Source organism: Erythrolamprus reginae, chromosome Z (genome assembly GCF_031021105.1).
Source record: "Erythrolamprus reginae isolate rEryReg1 chromosome Z, rEryReg1.hap1, whole genome shotgun sequence".
In the NCBI taxonomy this organism is placed as follows: domain Eukaryota; kingdom Metazoa; phylum Chordata; class Lepidosauria; order Squamata; family Dipsadidae; genus Erythrolamprus; species Erythrolamprus reginae.
In genome coordinates, this window is record NC_091963.1 from 134,193,947 (window position 1) to 134,209,867 (window position 15,921).

A 15,921-nucleotide genomic window follows, 5' to 3' on the forward strand; every position below is an offset into this window, starting at 1 on the left:
GCCTGTCAGTCATTGGAGAGCCAGTCGGAAAGGCAGCATGAGGCTCCGCCCACCCACCCGGATTTTATTCATTCATTCATTCATTCATGTATTTATTTATTTATTTTTTTTATTTTATTTTTTTTATTTTATTTTTTTTATTTATTTTATTTATTTTATTTATTTTATTTATTTTATTTATTTTATTTATTTTATTTATTTTATTTATTTTATTTATTTTATTTATTTTATTTATTTTATTTATTTTATTTATTTTATTTATTTTATTTATTTTATTTATTTTATTTATTTTATTTATTTTATTTATTTTATTTATTTTATTTATTTTATTTATTTTATTTTATTTTATTTTATTTTATTTTATTTTATTTATATGCCGCCCCTCTCCGAGGACTCTATTTGGGTGCCTCCATTTGGGTTCTTTTAACCTCTGCCCATGCGCAAAGTGTTCTGTTCATGCGTCAAAGGTAAAAGAACCCAAATGGCAGCATCCGGGCAGGTAGGCAGAGCTTCGTGCTTCCTTCGCGACTGGTTCTCTGACAATAGACAGGTGCAAGCGAACCATTTCACCTCTGTTATACAGAGTCATATCCCTTGCAGTCATAACCAAGTGTGCAGCCTTTAGATCAAAGTTTTGTCCAGCATTGTAACTGGGCAACCCAATCTTAACTTATATTTGATGTGAAGCTGCTGGAAGCCAATAGCCAAACCAAAGAACAGATTCTCTTGGCCGACTTCAGATCTCATCAGCAAATCAGACATAACACTGCCTCTTTCAACAAAGTGGCTGCCCAGCTTTTTTTCCCCCCTTCCGAAACAGAAATATATATATTTTTTAAAAAGTCCAGAGTACATGGGATGTTCTACTTTCAAATTTAAGAATCTCTTTAGCAAATTTCTCTTACTAGGTTTTTTTTAAAAAAATTCAGCAGGAGGTAGGGGGTTTTATTTAATAACACCCCAACTTGGGGGCTCCCAGGCTGCCCTACAACAGAGGGAAGATGGAAATAGTCAGATAGACTTTGTAGCCAAAACAATAAAAAATTCCTGTGGGAACCCAATGACATTCCCACAGTTGGCTCGCCAGGGGAGGGGCAAAGTAACCAAGCAGTGGTTATACACAGTGTGACTAGTGAAAAGGAAAAACTTTTAATTTTAATTAGGTGAAAGCTGTGGGAACTTTTAGAGTTGGCATTCACTAGTTGTGCCAGTATGATATACCCAATAAAACTGTTCTTTGAGGAACCTGCCTGCCTCAGAGATCTAATTTTTATGGGTGCATTATTTGGAACTTCGACAAATGTCTTGTATCACAACTCTTATTGCTGCAATGGAGTTTCCATGTTAGCTGGGGAATTCTGGGAAACTGAAGCCTTCAGCTTGACTAGTTAGAAAAAACACTGCTGTATACTGTATACTGTACATTTCTGCTGCACGAATTCCAGCGACCAGTTAGGTCCCACAGAGTAGGCCTTCTCCGGGTCCCGTCAACTAAACAATGTTGTTTGGCGGGACCCAGGGGAAGAGCCTTCGCTGTGGCGGCCCCGGCCCTCTGGAACCAACTCCCCCCAGAGATTAGAATAGCCCCCACCCTTCTTGCCTTTCTTAAAACCCACCTCTGTCGTCAGGCATGGGGGAACTGAGATATTCTTTCCCCCTAGGCTTTTACAGTTTATGTATGGTATGTTTGTATGTATGATTGGTTTTAAAATAAGGGTTTTTAGCTGTTTTAGTATTGGATTGTCGCATGTTGTTTTTACCACTGTTGTTAGCCGCCCCGAGTCTACGGAGAAATACAAATCCAATAAACATAAACATACAATTTTTTTTCCATGTTGGAGCCTTGCAAATGTGTTGGATGATATTTCAACTCCTAGCCGGCAAGGGAATTATTGCAATTGCGTACCAACACAATTGAAATAGGGGAAGAGTGGTGGAGCTTAACACAATTTGAATAGGAGAGATTATCTTATATAATGTATAATCTTATATAACTGGCAGCTTTTGCCACTTGCCAAAGCGGAATAGGTAAATTTAAAAATAAAATAAAAAATAGAATAAAAAATCGAATAAAATGTCCCACCCACTACAAATCCCCCACCCTGAACCACTCAACCATCTACTCGGTTTGTCATATAGATGGTTGAGTGGTTCAGGGTGGGGAATTTGTAGTGGGTGGGACATTTTATTCTATTTTTTATTCTATTTTTTATTCTATTTTTAAATTTACCTATTCTGATTTTATGTATGGTGGGACTGGTCTCTGGGTGTCACACGACTTTCGTTGCCAATGACAATTCGTTGTTTTGACAATGACAATAAATTCATTATTATTATTATTATTATTATTATTATTATTATTATTATTATTATTATTATTGCTATAGCTGTGTGAGAAGCAATCTTAGCCTGAAGATAGGGAGACCACGCACACACATAGGAGGCGACAGAATAATTCGGGTGCAAACCACGCAGCAGAACAGGGGTTTCTCAACTTTGGCAGCTTTAAGATGGATGGACTTCAACTCTGAGGATTCTGGGAGTTGATGTCTGCCCATTTTAAAATTGCCAAGGCCGAGACACCCTGTGTCAGAACAACTGGGGCTTGATGTCCCAGATCTGAAAATATTTCCCACTGCTGAGGAAGACGTTATCTCTTCTGTCAGAAATCCAGGGCTCAATCGGTCTGAAATTGGAAGCTGCTACACAGGATCCTCATTCCACAAGTGTTTCTGAGGTAGATGACTGGGCGGGAGGGGGATTTCTCCATCCACGGAGACTTACAAATCGTGAGGAATTGTCGTTTTTCACCGTTTTCGCATTGCCGAAGGCCTCCAAGATAGGGTTGGCTTGCAGTAGCTGATGCTCCAGTTCTCCCTAGATGAAGGAAGAGGAAAAGGGGGCATTGGAGGGAAAAGGGGGTTAGCAGCAACCTAGGCAGGGCCTCTGGCCTCACAAAAGCTTTTGGGCCGAGGAAGTGCTCAAAGACACTGCAGGGTCAGCCGGGGGGGGGGGGGGGGGAAGCTGTTTCCAAAAATTACTCACGTAGGAAGCAGGACTGGAAGCCTATGATGGGGGATGACATCACAAAACATACAATGGGGAGGCAGAGCAGGGAGCAAGGCAGGGGAAACAAAAAAAACAAAACAAAAATCAAAAGGGTTAAATTAGACGATGAACAACACGATGAGAACGCAACCACAGCAATGTAAGGACATAAATTGAGGAACAGCACAACAGAAAAGGAGAAGGGGGTCCCCAACCCCTGGCTTCTTTTCCCAGCCCCTCCCCTGAAATCCTCTGACCCATGTTTTCCTCCCCTCCCCCCTCCAGCAAATACGCCATCGTAACTCTGGTGAGCGGGAGGGGAGGGTGGTTTGCCGTTCCACACCGCTACCGGTCCAAAATGGAGTTACACGCACAGCTCTGTGTCTCTGTAATGCGCGTGTGCGCGTCTGAGCGAGATTTTGCTTCTGCAGGGGACACACATGTGCAAAATTTTGGCGATATTTTTGCTTCCGCGCATGCGCAGAAGCAAACAAATCGCCCAAATCTCTCTCATGGGCACATCCACTCGCAAGATTTTGTTTCCTGCGCATGCACAGAATCTCGTTCAGCCGCACGCCCACGCACACCGGAGGCGCGGAATTGCGCACACAGTTCCATTTTCACTTTGGTGCGGCCCGTAGTGGTAGCAACCCGCTACTGCTGGTGAGGAAAAGGGTTCGAGGAAGCAACTCTGGCAACAAAGCAAAATGTGCAACTGATGAGAAAAAGCAATTTGAAGAGCCATTCTACTAAGTGTAGGTGGGACCAGGATGAGCAGCCAGTGGTAGGGACCAGCGATCAGCACTGGAGGATGGGGGGTGAGGAGTGGGGAGACGTGGGAACTGGCAACTCAGCGACATGCACTCGACTCTTGCCTGTTTGGTTTCATTGAGGAACTCCAGCTGAGGCAGCAAGACAACAGAGGGGGGGGGGGGTATTAATATCATCTCCCATAGGGGAACCACACACACACACACACACTCATAGGGCCTCTACCAAGACTGTAAAATTAGGCACAGATAAGTAGAAAAGGTGGCTTTTCATGCAATCACACAAGGGGAAAATGAGGAATCAACGCATTGCACGCAGCAAGTTCCAGGGCTGAACGTCAGACGGTTTTAAGCTCCAATACAGGTGAGAAAAGGGAAGAGCCGGAGTGGCGCAGTGGTTAGAGTGCAGTACTGCAGGCTACTTCAGCTAACTGCTAGCTGTAGTTTCAGCAGTTCAAATCCCACCACCGGCTCAAAGTTGACTCAGCCTTCCTTCCTTCCGAGGTGGGTAAAATGAGGACCCAAGTTGTTGGGGGCAATATGTTGATTCGGTAAACGGCTTCGAAGGGGCTGTAAAAGCACTAGGAAGCGGTATATAAGTCTAAATGCTATTGCTATTGCTTTGGAGCATCTTTGTGAAAAGACAGGGAGGAATAAACTGTTCATGATTTCAGCTGGCCTCAAGTTAATCATCTCTTTTGAAACGAAATGGCTGGAATAACCGGAGCCTAAGTTCTTCCACTAGGGTTGTGTTCACAAGATGCAAGAATATTCACGCGTCCTAGGAGATCTGCTGGGCCCCTGCCATTGAGCTCTTAAGTTTGGGAGGAAGCCACAAAAAGGGCCCCGAAACTATGCAGGGGAAGAAAAGTATAATAAATGTCTGGCCTACCGATGGAAAAGAATGAGGTGAAAAGGCCGAGCGAGGACTCATTGCCTTCAACAAAGGACACGTTTACTCAAACGCAACACTGGCTCACAATCCTGCCTGGGTGGGTGCCACAGGCTTGGTAGCCAAATTCCATAGGGCCAGTCGGTGGGTGTGTCGAATGACAGAGCACTTTTGCATGTGTTTGAAGCAGAGGTGGGGTCCTACCGGTGCGGTCTGGTGCACCGCTCTGCTAGTGGCCCGCCGATTATACAAATCTCTGGTGCTATCTTTGCCAGTCCAGGCGTGCCGCCATCTCTTTTTTAAAAAAAATAGTGATTTTTCGGCTCTCTGAGTGTGTACTGAGATAAAATTGTCCCTTTGCACATGCGCGGAACTAAAATTGTGCATAGGGACGCGCATGAAACATCGCGATGCACACCAGCAGGAAAATGAAAGAGGAACCCGCCCCCACTTGATGGGCTCTTCAGGGGGTCATCTTTTCACACACGCCAGGACCATCCGCTCAGCAAAGGGCTCCACTTATTTTTTCCTCCCGGTAGGGAATCCTGAAGCGAGCGCGGGCGGGCGTGCTCCCGGCACATGTGCATGCGCCCCCATATGAGATTTCGCTTCTGCACATGCGCCTGAAGCGAAATCTCGCATGAGAATGCTCGCGTGGTTGAGATTTCAGCAATTTTTGGAAAAAAAATCGGCAAAATAGTCAAAATCCCGCCCACGCAAGCATCCTCACGCAAGATTTCACTTCGAGAGCATTCGCAGAAGCAAAATTGCACGCGGAGATGCGTGTACACATGTCGAGCGCGCGTGTGGCTGACCCGGCATCTGGAATCCATTAAAAAACCCCGCTAACGGATCACCGATCCCATCCGTACCACGTGGGGCCCATCACTGCATCCGCTGGTATTTGGAGGAGCTTCCAGACTGGCCCCAGTTCAAATCAGATGCTGGTTTACTTGTTAGGCATCAGATAGGGGAGCTCATTGGCCCCACTTCAGGAATGCAAAACCAGAGCTGGCAAAAGGGCCACACCAGTCTGTCCTGCCCTTTCTGGCTTGGCAAAAAGCTGGATGTGGCCCCCACACTCACCGGCGCATTATGGTCCTTCCGGGCTTTATGGGATGAAGCCACATGTGCTAAGTACTGGATCACTTTCTTCGTGTTCTCTGTTTTGCCCGCACCTGACTCTCCTCTGCAGAGAACAGACATCAGTTGAGAAAACAAATGGATCCCACTCACACCTCTCTTTCTCAAGGCCAAGCTTAGAGCTGTGGTTTCCACAAAGAGGGTATCGAGCTCAGCACCTAACTTTCTGAATTCTGAATTTTTGCTTTCCGAACCTGCCCCATCAGCAGCATCCTATCAAAGACTATGGAGGGGAACCAGAAAGTCCTTGGCTCCAATTCCATCATGGTCCCAAACTCACTAGGAGCAATATTACAGTAATAGTACTTAAAACCATCATGGAAATTGGTGTCGAAAGTGGTTGGACATAGAATATGGACAGTCCTGATCTAGAGTAACCTTTGTCAAAGTTGTTCAACTTCTCTAACTTAGAGAAGGGGGGGGGGGATGGATATATCTTTTTCCATCAGAATAGATGCAATTTAAAAAAGCAAAATTTTAAAGATTTGCCATCTATCCTAAAAGTTTGTTTACAAAGATCGCTGAGTAAAATGTGAGAAGGTATTTTGGTACGCTCAAGCAGACTTTTCTAATTATATAAACTGGGATTTTAATCCCAGCACCTATGGAGGGCACTGAGTTGCTGAAAGGAGAAGGTAGCTACCCTGTTTCCCCGAAAATAAGACGTACCCCAAAAGTAAGGCATGTCAGAGGTTTTGCAGAATTTGCTAATATATGGCACCCCCCGAAAATAAGGCGTAGTCAAGTTTACATACGGTACGGCGGAAAAACATACGGTACCATTCAAAGCTGTTCATAGCGGTACCGTAATAATGTGGCGTCCCCTGCTGGCCCCTTCCATCGCTTTGTACCGTCCAGTACAGCAGACACAGTCTGCTGCTGTCTCACCGCCATTACAGTCTCCACTACAGTGCGTAGACTGTAGTTCCTCTGTTGGCCGGAAGTGAAAGTATACTGTGCCATCGTTTGTGTGTGTGAGTGCCATAATGACAGGTACCGTACCGTAATCAGTGTACCGTACGGTACACTTTCTTTGGGGGTATCAGCTTTCTGCCTGTGAATTTGTCTTATTTGAGAAATATAAGGCACCCCCTGAAAATAAGACGTAGCACAACTTTTGGAGCAAAAATTAACATAAGACAGTGTCATATTTTCGGGGAAAGACGGTATATATGGGTTTTACTTAATTGTTGATTCATTTTCAATTAGATCAACTTCACAGTTTCCATGGCAGGGGAGAGCAACATTTGTAACAGGGGGGGCTGGGGAGAGAGAGACAATTAACTTCTTTCTAATATGAAGGGAACAGGAATAAAGCTGTAATTTAGCAAATGACTTTTTTTTTTTGACAGCACAGGATTGTTTAAACCAGCTTCTGTACAATATTTCTTACAGGATTAAAACAGCAGACTGCCCCTCCTCTAAGTACAATGCAATGCAATGAAGGGATAGCTCTTTGGCCTATCAAGGTTTTGGAGCTCCTGTTAACCTCTGTAAAGAACGATTTTTGCTCTCCTGCGAGCAATACTCACGTGCATAAGATCGACTGATCCTCTCGATCTGGGGGAAAGAGAAAAGACTACTTCAGCTTCAACCGTAACAACACAAGAGCACACAACGGATTCAAGCTTAACATTAACCGCTCCAAACTTGACTGTAAAAAATATGACTTTAGTAATCGGGTTGTTGAAGCGTGGAACTCATTACCAGACTCCGTAGTATCATCCCCTAACCCCCAACATTTTACCCTTAGACTATCCACGGTTGACCTCTCCAGATTCCTAAGAGGTCAGTAAGGGGCGTACATAAGCGCACTAGAGTGCCTTCCGTCCCCTGTCCTATAATCTCTCCTATATCTTGTATTTCTTCTCTATTATATCCTCTATAACCTTCATTGTGTATTGGACAAAATAAATAAATAAATAAAATTAAAATTAAAAAAAGACCCTTTCCCTCCACAAGAGGGCATCAGAAACACACATGCAATAGCCCACTAGCTGCAAAATACTAGCCTTCATCAGCTCACTATCTCTAGCCATCTGCCCACTTTTATGCACCGTACACCCTAAAATTACACATTCTTCTGCTTTCTGCTCCAGTCAGGAATGGGGAACTATTTCAACCCTTTCCATTCACGGCTCTCCCACCCCCTTTACCTCTCATCTAATTTTAATCAAGTGGGTGTACTACCTAGAGCAGTGTTTCCCAACCTTGGCAACTTGAAGATATTTGGACTTCAACTCCCAGAATTCCCCAGCCAGAGAATGCTGGCTGGGGAATTCTGGGAGTTGAAGTCCAGATATCTTCAAGTTGCCAAGGTTGGGAAACACTGACCTAGAGGGCCATGAGGTAAAATGAAGAGGGGATGGGAGAGAGCAAGGCCTAGAAACAAAAAAATTGAAAGGGCCATTTAGGGTGTGTGGGATTTTTACTTTCCAGATCCCCTCAAATCCTCTCTCTTATTTCCTTTTTTCCATTCTCTCATTTTCCTCAAGACTTGGAGTGAAGCATCTCGGCAGAAGCTCACAGAAGGCTTTTGAGCTTAGGCTAAGGGCCGCAATGCAACCAGGCCCATCCCTCTGAACCTCTACGGTTGTACTTTGTCCACCTTCTTTTTAATATAGGTATATATATTAAAAATAAACTTTATTTATAACAACACAATACAAACAACAAAACACAAAAATCGTTTTTAAAAAGTTGGACAATTTATGATGTAGTAGTACAACTGTGCTACTACAACCATAGTACAACTCTAATAGTGCTTATTTTCTATTACATAAATTATACAGTGGTACCTCGGTTCTCGGCCACAATTCATTCTGGAAGTGTGGTCGAGAACCAATTTGGTTGAGAACCGAAACAATTTAAGATAAATTCCCCTCCTCAGTTGTCTCTCCCTCTAACTCGCCCGCTTTTGTCCCTGTCTCTCTCTCTCTCTATGTAGCTTGCCGGCTTCTGTCTTCAGCTCTCTCGAGTGTTCAAATTCCAAATATTTGTTCGGATTTCAGGGCAAAAGTTTCTTGAATTACCTGGTCGAATACCGATTTGTTTGAACTGAGGAGCGTTCGAAAACCGAGGTACCACTGTATTTGCATAACATACATCAAATCACAGTCATGATCTTATTCAGGTATCTCTTTTTCTTTCCCTACCTTTTTTTCCCCTTTTATGGCCGATCCTCTGATATTTGCTCTCCAAATTTTCTAACATGTATTAACTCTGTCTTTACTTATTCCTTTTTTTTCATCCAATCATAGAGACTATCCCAACAGTTAGTATACTCTAGCTCAGTGATAGCAAACCTTTTTTTCCTTGGGTGCTGAAAGAGGGTATGTGTGCATTATCGCACATGCGCAGTGCCCACACTAATAATTCAATGCCTGTGAAGGGCAAAAACAGCTTCTCCCGCCCGCCGGAGGCCCTCTGGAGACCAGAAATGGTCTGTTTCCAAACTTCAGGTGGGCCCTGTAGGTCCATGTTTCGCTCTCCCCAGGCTTCCTTGGAACAAAAGGAGGGTAAAACACCCTCCCCATCCCCCTGGAGGTTCTCTGGAAGCCAAAAAGACCCTCCCAGAGCCTCTGTGAGAGCCAAAAATCAGCTGGCAGGCACACACCTGCCCGTTGGAGCTGAGCTAGGGCAATTATTATTATTATTTATTAGATTTGTATGCTGCCCCTCTCCGTAGACTCGGATATGGCTCCGGTTGCCACCTGTGGTACCTGTGCCATAGGTTTGCCCTCACTGCTCTAGCTCATCTATATTTTTTAATTCTTTGTCCACTCTTGATGTATAATAAAGCAACCCCTGGTGAGTACCTTGCAGCATGCTTCGGTAGGCGGACTCGGAGATGGCGTAAATGTGAGGCGGCATCTCATGACGTTTCTTGCCCCGATACATCTCCACAATCTGCTCTGTATAGATGGGCAAGTTCTTGTAAGGGTTGATGACCACACAGAAGAGCCCTGAGTAGGTCTGCCATTTGGAGGGAAGACAGAAAGTCACATCAGAACATCCTTCCCCAATACGGCTTCAATTCTTTCTTTGTACGTACAATTGCACATCTTAAACCGCCCTAAACTCGACTGCAGGAAATACGACTGTAGTAACTGAGTAGTTGATGCATGGAACTCATCACTACCAGACTCTGTAGTATCTTCACCTAACCCCAAAAACTTTACCCTTAGACTATCCACTGTTGACCTCTCCCCATTCCTGCATCAGTGCACCAACCTGCCTTCCGTCCCGTCCTGATGTTTCTCTATTACTAGTAGCATGTATTGGTGGTATTCATTCATTCATTCATTCGTTCGTTCATTCATTCATTCATTCATTCATTTATTCGTTGGATTTCTATGCCACCTCTTTCCGAAGAGTCAGGACAGCCCACAACATATAATAAAAAACAATAAAATATAATGGCATTTTATTGTATTATATATTGTATTGTGTTATACAATATACAATTGTATATTTGTATACCACCAATACATACTTGACAAAGCAAATAAACAAATCTTTATTTATTTAATTTATTTAATTTATTTAATTTATTTAATTTATTTAATTTATTTAATTTATTTAATTTATTTAATTTATTTAATTTATTTAATTTATTTAATTTATTTGATTTATTTGATTTATTTGATTTATTTGATTGATCGATTGATTTCTAGGTCGCCCTTCTCCAGTGGACTCAGGAAAGCTTACAGATTAAGCCCTTCCTGGGTTTTGCAGCTTGCCATCAAACACTCTCCCTTTTTACTTTTTTTCCCTGCTTCAAGAAAAACTGGGGTGGGGGGGGAAATGTCAAAAAATAAAGAGGAGCCAAGTTCACCGCCTGCTATTTTTAACTCCAAAGCATGACAATGACCTAATCCACGCATCATATAAAGCCAGGCATGCCATTAGTTTGGGCTCATCTTTACATGAACCCTGACTTTTGGGGCTATTAATCCATGACTTAGAGCTAAGCATTATACGTGGATTAAGACACTCAAACTTTTCACAAACAGAAGCTTAACGTGATGTGCGATCCCAGACAGACAGGGAGACGGGTGTTAGAAACAACACCTAGTGCCCAATTCTTGTATTTTGCAGGCAAGGGTAAAGTAATGTCTGCTTGGAGAAAAATTGAATGATGGCGTAGCGATTAAGATGGCTCGGTTTGCACAATGGAGTGAGAACCCACCTCCGCCTAGCTCCTGTTCAGCTAGTATAGTGATGGCAAACCTGTGGCACATGTACCAAAAGTGGCACTCGGAGCCATATTGGTGGGCACATGAACTCAGGTCTGGCGTGCATGGCCAGCTGATTTTCGGGCCTACTGGTCCCACTGGGAGTCAAGAAACAGGCTGTTTCCAGCCTCTGGAAGGGTTGGGAAGGAACATTTTTGCTCTCCCCAAACTTCTAGAAAGGCCCTGAAGCTGATTTTCGGCACTTCTGGGCCCACTGTATTGGTGGTTATTGTGCCACCTCTATGTTGGTTGAGGCAGGCAGGATTCCCTTGAGTACCATTTCTTGGGGGTCAGGGGAAAGGGAGGGTCTTGCCTTCTCTTTCTGTTCAAGATCCCCATGGACAATTGGTGGGCCACTGTGCGACACAGAATGCTGGACTCGATGGGCTTTGGCCTGATTCAGCAGGGCTCTTCTTATGTTGTTATGTTCTTATGTTCACTGGGAACAGGCTATTTTCAGCCTCTGGAGGGGATGGGGAAGACCCATTTTTTGCTCTCCCCAAGCTCCAGAGGCTTTCTAGGAGCTTGGGTACAGCCAAAATGGCCTTCCCCACCCTTTCATAGGCCAGAATTGGCCCATTTCAAGTTGGGAAATGGTCCGTTTCTGGCCTTCAGGAGATCTCTGGAGGGGTGGAGAAGGCCATTTTTGCCCTAGAAAGTCTCTGAAGCCTAGAGAGAGAAAAAAACGGGTGTGTATGCCATTGGATGTGGGAATGGGGGTGTGTCATGTGTGCTTGCGTGGCACCCTAACATGTTATTATGGGTGTGGGCACATGTCGCGTGGCGGGACACAGGGGAAGAGCCTTCTCTGTGGCGGCCACGACCCTCTGGAACCAACTCCCCCCAGAGATTAGAATTGCCCCCACCCTCCTTGCCTTTCGTAAGCTGCTTAAAACCCACCTCTGCCGCCAGGCATGGGGGAATTGAGATACACTTTCCCCCTAGGCCTTTACAATTTTATGCACGGTATGTCTGTATGTATGGTTGGTTTTTATATCATGGGTTTTTAACTGGTTTTAGTATTGGATTATTGTCATATACTGTTTTATTACTGTTGTTAGCCACCCCGAGTCTGCGGAGAGGGGCGGCATACAAATCCAATAAATAAATGAATGAATGAATGAATGAATGAATGGATGGATGAATGAATGAATGAATGAATGAATGAATGAATGAATGAATGAATGAATAAATATGCACACGACCAATCATACGCTCCTCCCTCTTTTGGCATGCGAACCAAAAAATGTTCACCATCACTGACCTAGCAGTTCGAAAGCATGCAAATGCAAGCAGATAAATAGGTACCATTTCAGTGGGGAGGAAACAGCACTCCGCAACGCTGGTCACATGACTGCAGAAACGTGTTTGGACAACAGTGGCTCAACAGACGTGAGTACTGCTCCCTAAAATCAGCAACGACTAGCAGGATAAAATCTGCAGGGACTCCTTTCCTTCCTTTCTTTCCCAAACCTGGTTACTCCAGCACTGGCTTGGAAACCTTGGAAAATGATTTTAATATCTGAAGGATGTCCGAGCACAGAAACCTTAGTATGTCCTCCTTTTTTTTCAATCACAAGAATAGATGGAGGCCAAAAAACAGCACCTCTTCTAGAATTCACCCTCCCAAAACGAGACCTTTCAAGGCTTGCCTCCTTCTTGGGAAAGCCCTCAGAATGTATTTTCATTTGGAAAACAAAATTGCTGGCATAAGAAAATTGTTTGCCAACATCCCACAAATGAGGCAACATGCCACCTCTTGATATCCAAAGAGAAGCCAAAGTGATCTGGGGAGGCCGTTTAAGTTTTTCAGGGTAAACAAAATAAACTAAGATAAGTAGCAAAGACATAATATAAATAAGAATTTGTAGACATAGATAAATATTTTGGAGAAAAGAGTGAGTGATAAGAAGTGAAGAGAGGAGTAGAATCAAAAATTGACACCGTTGTTTTAGAAACTACCATTTCTATCATTAATCTATGAATGGGATTTGTCTAAGTTTTGATATACAAAAAGAAAACAATAGATATAAATTGCATAAGACTGACCATGAGTATTGATGAATTTATGGAAGTTATGATAGAAATGGGATGTTTCTCTCTTTTTAACATGTGGAGGTTTCAACATGTAGTTGCAAGATGTTATAGTTACAAATGCATATACAGTATTACCTCGATTTTCACGGGTTCAAACTTCGTGAAAAGTCAAAAATATTAATAAAAAAATATTTCACGGTTTTTCCCCCTATACCACGGTTTTCCCCGCCCATTAACGTCATATGTCCTCGTCAAACTTTCGTACGCCTTTAAAAAATATTTTTTTAATAAACTTTAATAAGTAAACATGGTGAGTAATAATCTAAATGGTTGCTAAGGGAATGGGAAATTGCAATTTAGGGGTTTAAAGTGTTAAGGGAAGGCTTGTGATACTGTTCATAGCCAAAAATAGTGTATTTACTTCCGCATCTCTACTTTGCGGAAATTCGACTTTCGCGGGTGGTCTCGGAACGCATTCCCCGCGAAAATTGAGGGAACACTGTATCCATATTGGCGCCTCTCTTTCTTTTTAGTTTTTTTCCTATTGCTTTTTGGGCTTTTGGTTTTTTAAAATGTATCGCTTTTGTTTTTGAATATGTCAATCTATTTTTTAATATTTTCAATAAACTTTTTAAAAAATAAGTTTTTCAGGGGAATGTAATATATGTTTCCTTTGTTCTTTTAAACTTTATCTTGCTGCATCCTGTAAGCATCTTCTTTGTGCCACCATCAGCCCCACCATCCAGTCAGAGCCGAAGAAACCTCTTAGATGTGAAGCTAAAAGTCTTCAAAGAAAAACCAGAAAGTTCAGTTGCCTCTTGGAAAAAGCACCTTTGGGATAACCATAGCCTGGATGCCCAAGAATCTCCATGGGCATAAGTACCATTTATTTATTTGTATCTCACCTTTATAATTTTTACAATGGTGCATGTATTATATTTTCATTTTCCTAAAATGTCCTATCTTGGGGCAGTGGAAAAGAAACATTAGGTATTAAGGCAGTGATGGCGAACCTTTTTTTCCTTGGGTGCTGAAAGAGTGAGGGCGTGCACTATCGCGCATGCGCAAGTGCCCAAACCCATAATTTAATGTCTGGGGAGGGCAAAAACAGCTTCTCTGGAGGTTCCCTGGAGGCTCGTGGGAGGCTCTTGGGAGGCCAAAACAGCCTGCTTCCCAACTTCTGGTGAGCCCAGTAGGCTCCTGTTTCGCCCTCCCCAGGCTCCAAAGGCTTCCCATCCCCCTGGAGGATCTCTGGAAGCCAAAAACGCCCTGCAAGAGCCCTGATGGTGAACCTTTTTTTCCTTTGGGATAACCATAACCTGGATGCCCGAGAATCTCCACGGGCATAAGTACCATTTATTTATTTGTATCTCACCTTTATAATTTTTACAAATGGTGCATGTATTATATTTTCATTTTCCTAAAATGTCCTATCTCGGGGCAGTGGAAAAGAAACATTAGGTATTAAGGCAGTGATGGCGAACCTTTTTTTCCTTGGGTGCTGAGAGAGTGAGGGCGTGCGCTATTGCGCATGCGCAAGTGCCCAAACCCATAATTTAATGTCTGGGGAGGGCGAAAACAGCTTCTCTGGAGGCTCTTGGGAGGCCAAAACAGCCTGCTTCACAACTTCTGGTGGGCCCAGTAGGCTCGTTTCGCCCTATTCAGGCTCCAAAGGCTTCCCTCTCCCATCCCCCCGGAGGATCTCTGGAAGCCAAAAACGCCCTCCCAGAGCCTCTGTGCGAGTCAAAAATCAGATGGTCGGCCCACACATGCATGTTGGAGCTGAGCTAGGGCAACGGTTCGTGTGCCAGCAGATATGGCTCCGTGTGCCACCTGTGGCACCCATGCCATAGGTTTGCCATCACTGTATTGGAGGGGGGGGGGGTTACAGCAGGCATAAAGAGAGATCAAGGGGCATTGCTCAACCCCCTAATAAAAACTGATTCCAACATGCTTTCATTCCCTAATGTCTCTGGGTTTCTCTAACTTGCATCCAAGTGTGCAATTTTGCTTTCGGCATGCTATTGCTGGCCTACCTACTTTCCAAACAGGTTTTTAGCACCATGCCAACAGACAAATTTTGTCCACTTGACTTTCAGTCACTTGGCTCCATCGACATTGGCTGACACTAAAGGAAATATGCAGAAATGACCTTCCCTAACCTGGAGTGTTTTCAGGTGCATTGGAATGTAACCTCCCATTATTTTGTTAAGCACCTTGCCCGAGGATCTTAGGAATTGAATGTTTCAGAAGCTCAAAAGAAAGTAGGGGAAAGATTACTGGGGGTGAGACAAAAAAACATATATTTTTTGCTACAGGAAGGAACTGCAAACTGCAAAACAACTAACTGAAGTGACACCAGGAGAAGTCAATTTAGAGGGGAAAACACCAATATTGTCATCGAAGAAACTTTCTGGAAAGGCTGAAAAATCCCCTTTTCAATTTTAAAAAATGTATACCATATTTTTGGAGTATAAGACGCACCCTTTTCCTCCCTAAGAGGGTGATATTTTGGGTGCATCTTATACTCTGAATGTAGCTTTTTTTTTCAGCCTAACTAACTGCTAACGATCTTCCCAGCTCTTCCCTTGCAGGCTTTTTCATTGTTTCTCTCTGTGAAGAATGTTTTCCGAGCCCTAAGTCTTTGCAGGTTTTTTTCTTCATTGCTTTACTTGCTCCAAATATTTCTTTCCAACCCTAACCAGGTACTAACAATGTACCCAGCTCTTACTGGCTTGCAAGCTCTTTCATTGTTACTCTCTGCAAATAATGTTTTCCAAGCCTTAAGTCTTTG

The 15,921-nt window shown here is 43.4% G+C and overlaps 1 protein-coding gene across 3 annotated transcripts in view; it reads right to left on the reverse strand.

The window, feature by feature from the left end:
* LOC139153523 (myosin-10-like) overlaps positions 1-15,921 on the reverse strand; it is a 119,214-nt gene that overhangs the window by 80,715 nt on the left and 22,578 nt on the right. For 2 of the 3 annotated variants that reach the window (XM_070727552.1, XM_070727551.1), the window contains exons 3-7: positions 9,672-9,828; positions 7,386-7,413; positions 5,797-5,899; positions 3,046-3,066; positions 2,785-2,877 (exon numbers count right to left, since the gene is read on the reverse strand). In XM_070727552.1, the coding sequence (XP_070583653.1) occupies positions 2,785-2,877; positions 3,046-3,066; positions 5,797-5,899; positions 7,386-7,413; positions 9,672-9,828 (402 nt within the window). The remainder of the gene's footprint in view (positions 1-2,784; positions 2,878-3,045; positions 3,067-5,796; positions 5,900-7,385; positions 7,414-9,671; positions 9,829-15,921) is intronic. The other variant, XM_070727553.1, reaches the window with a different exon arrangement.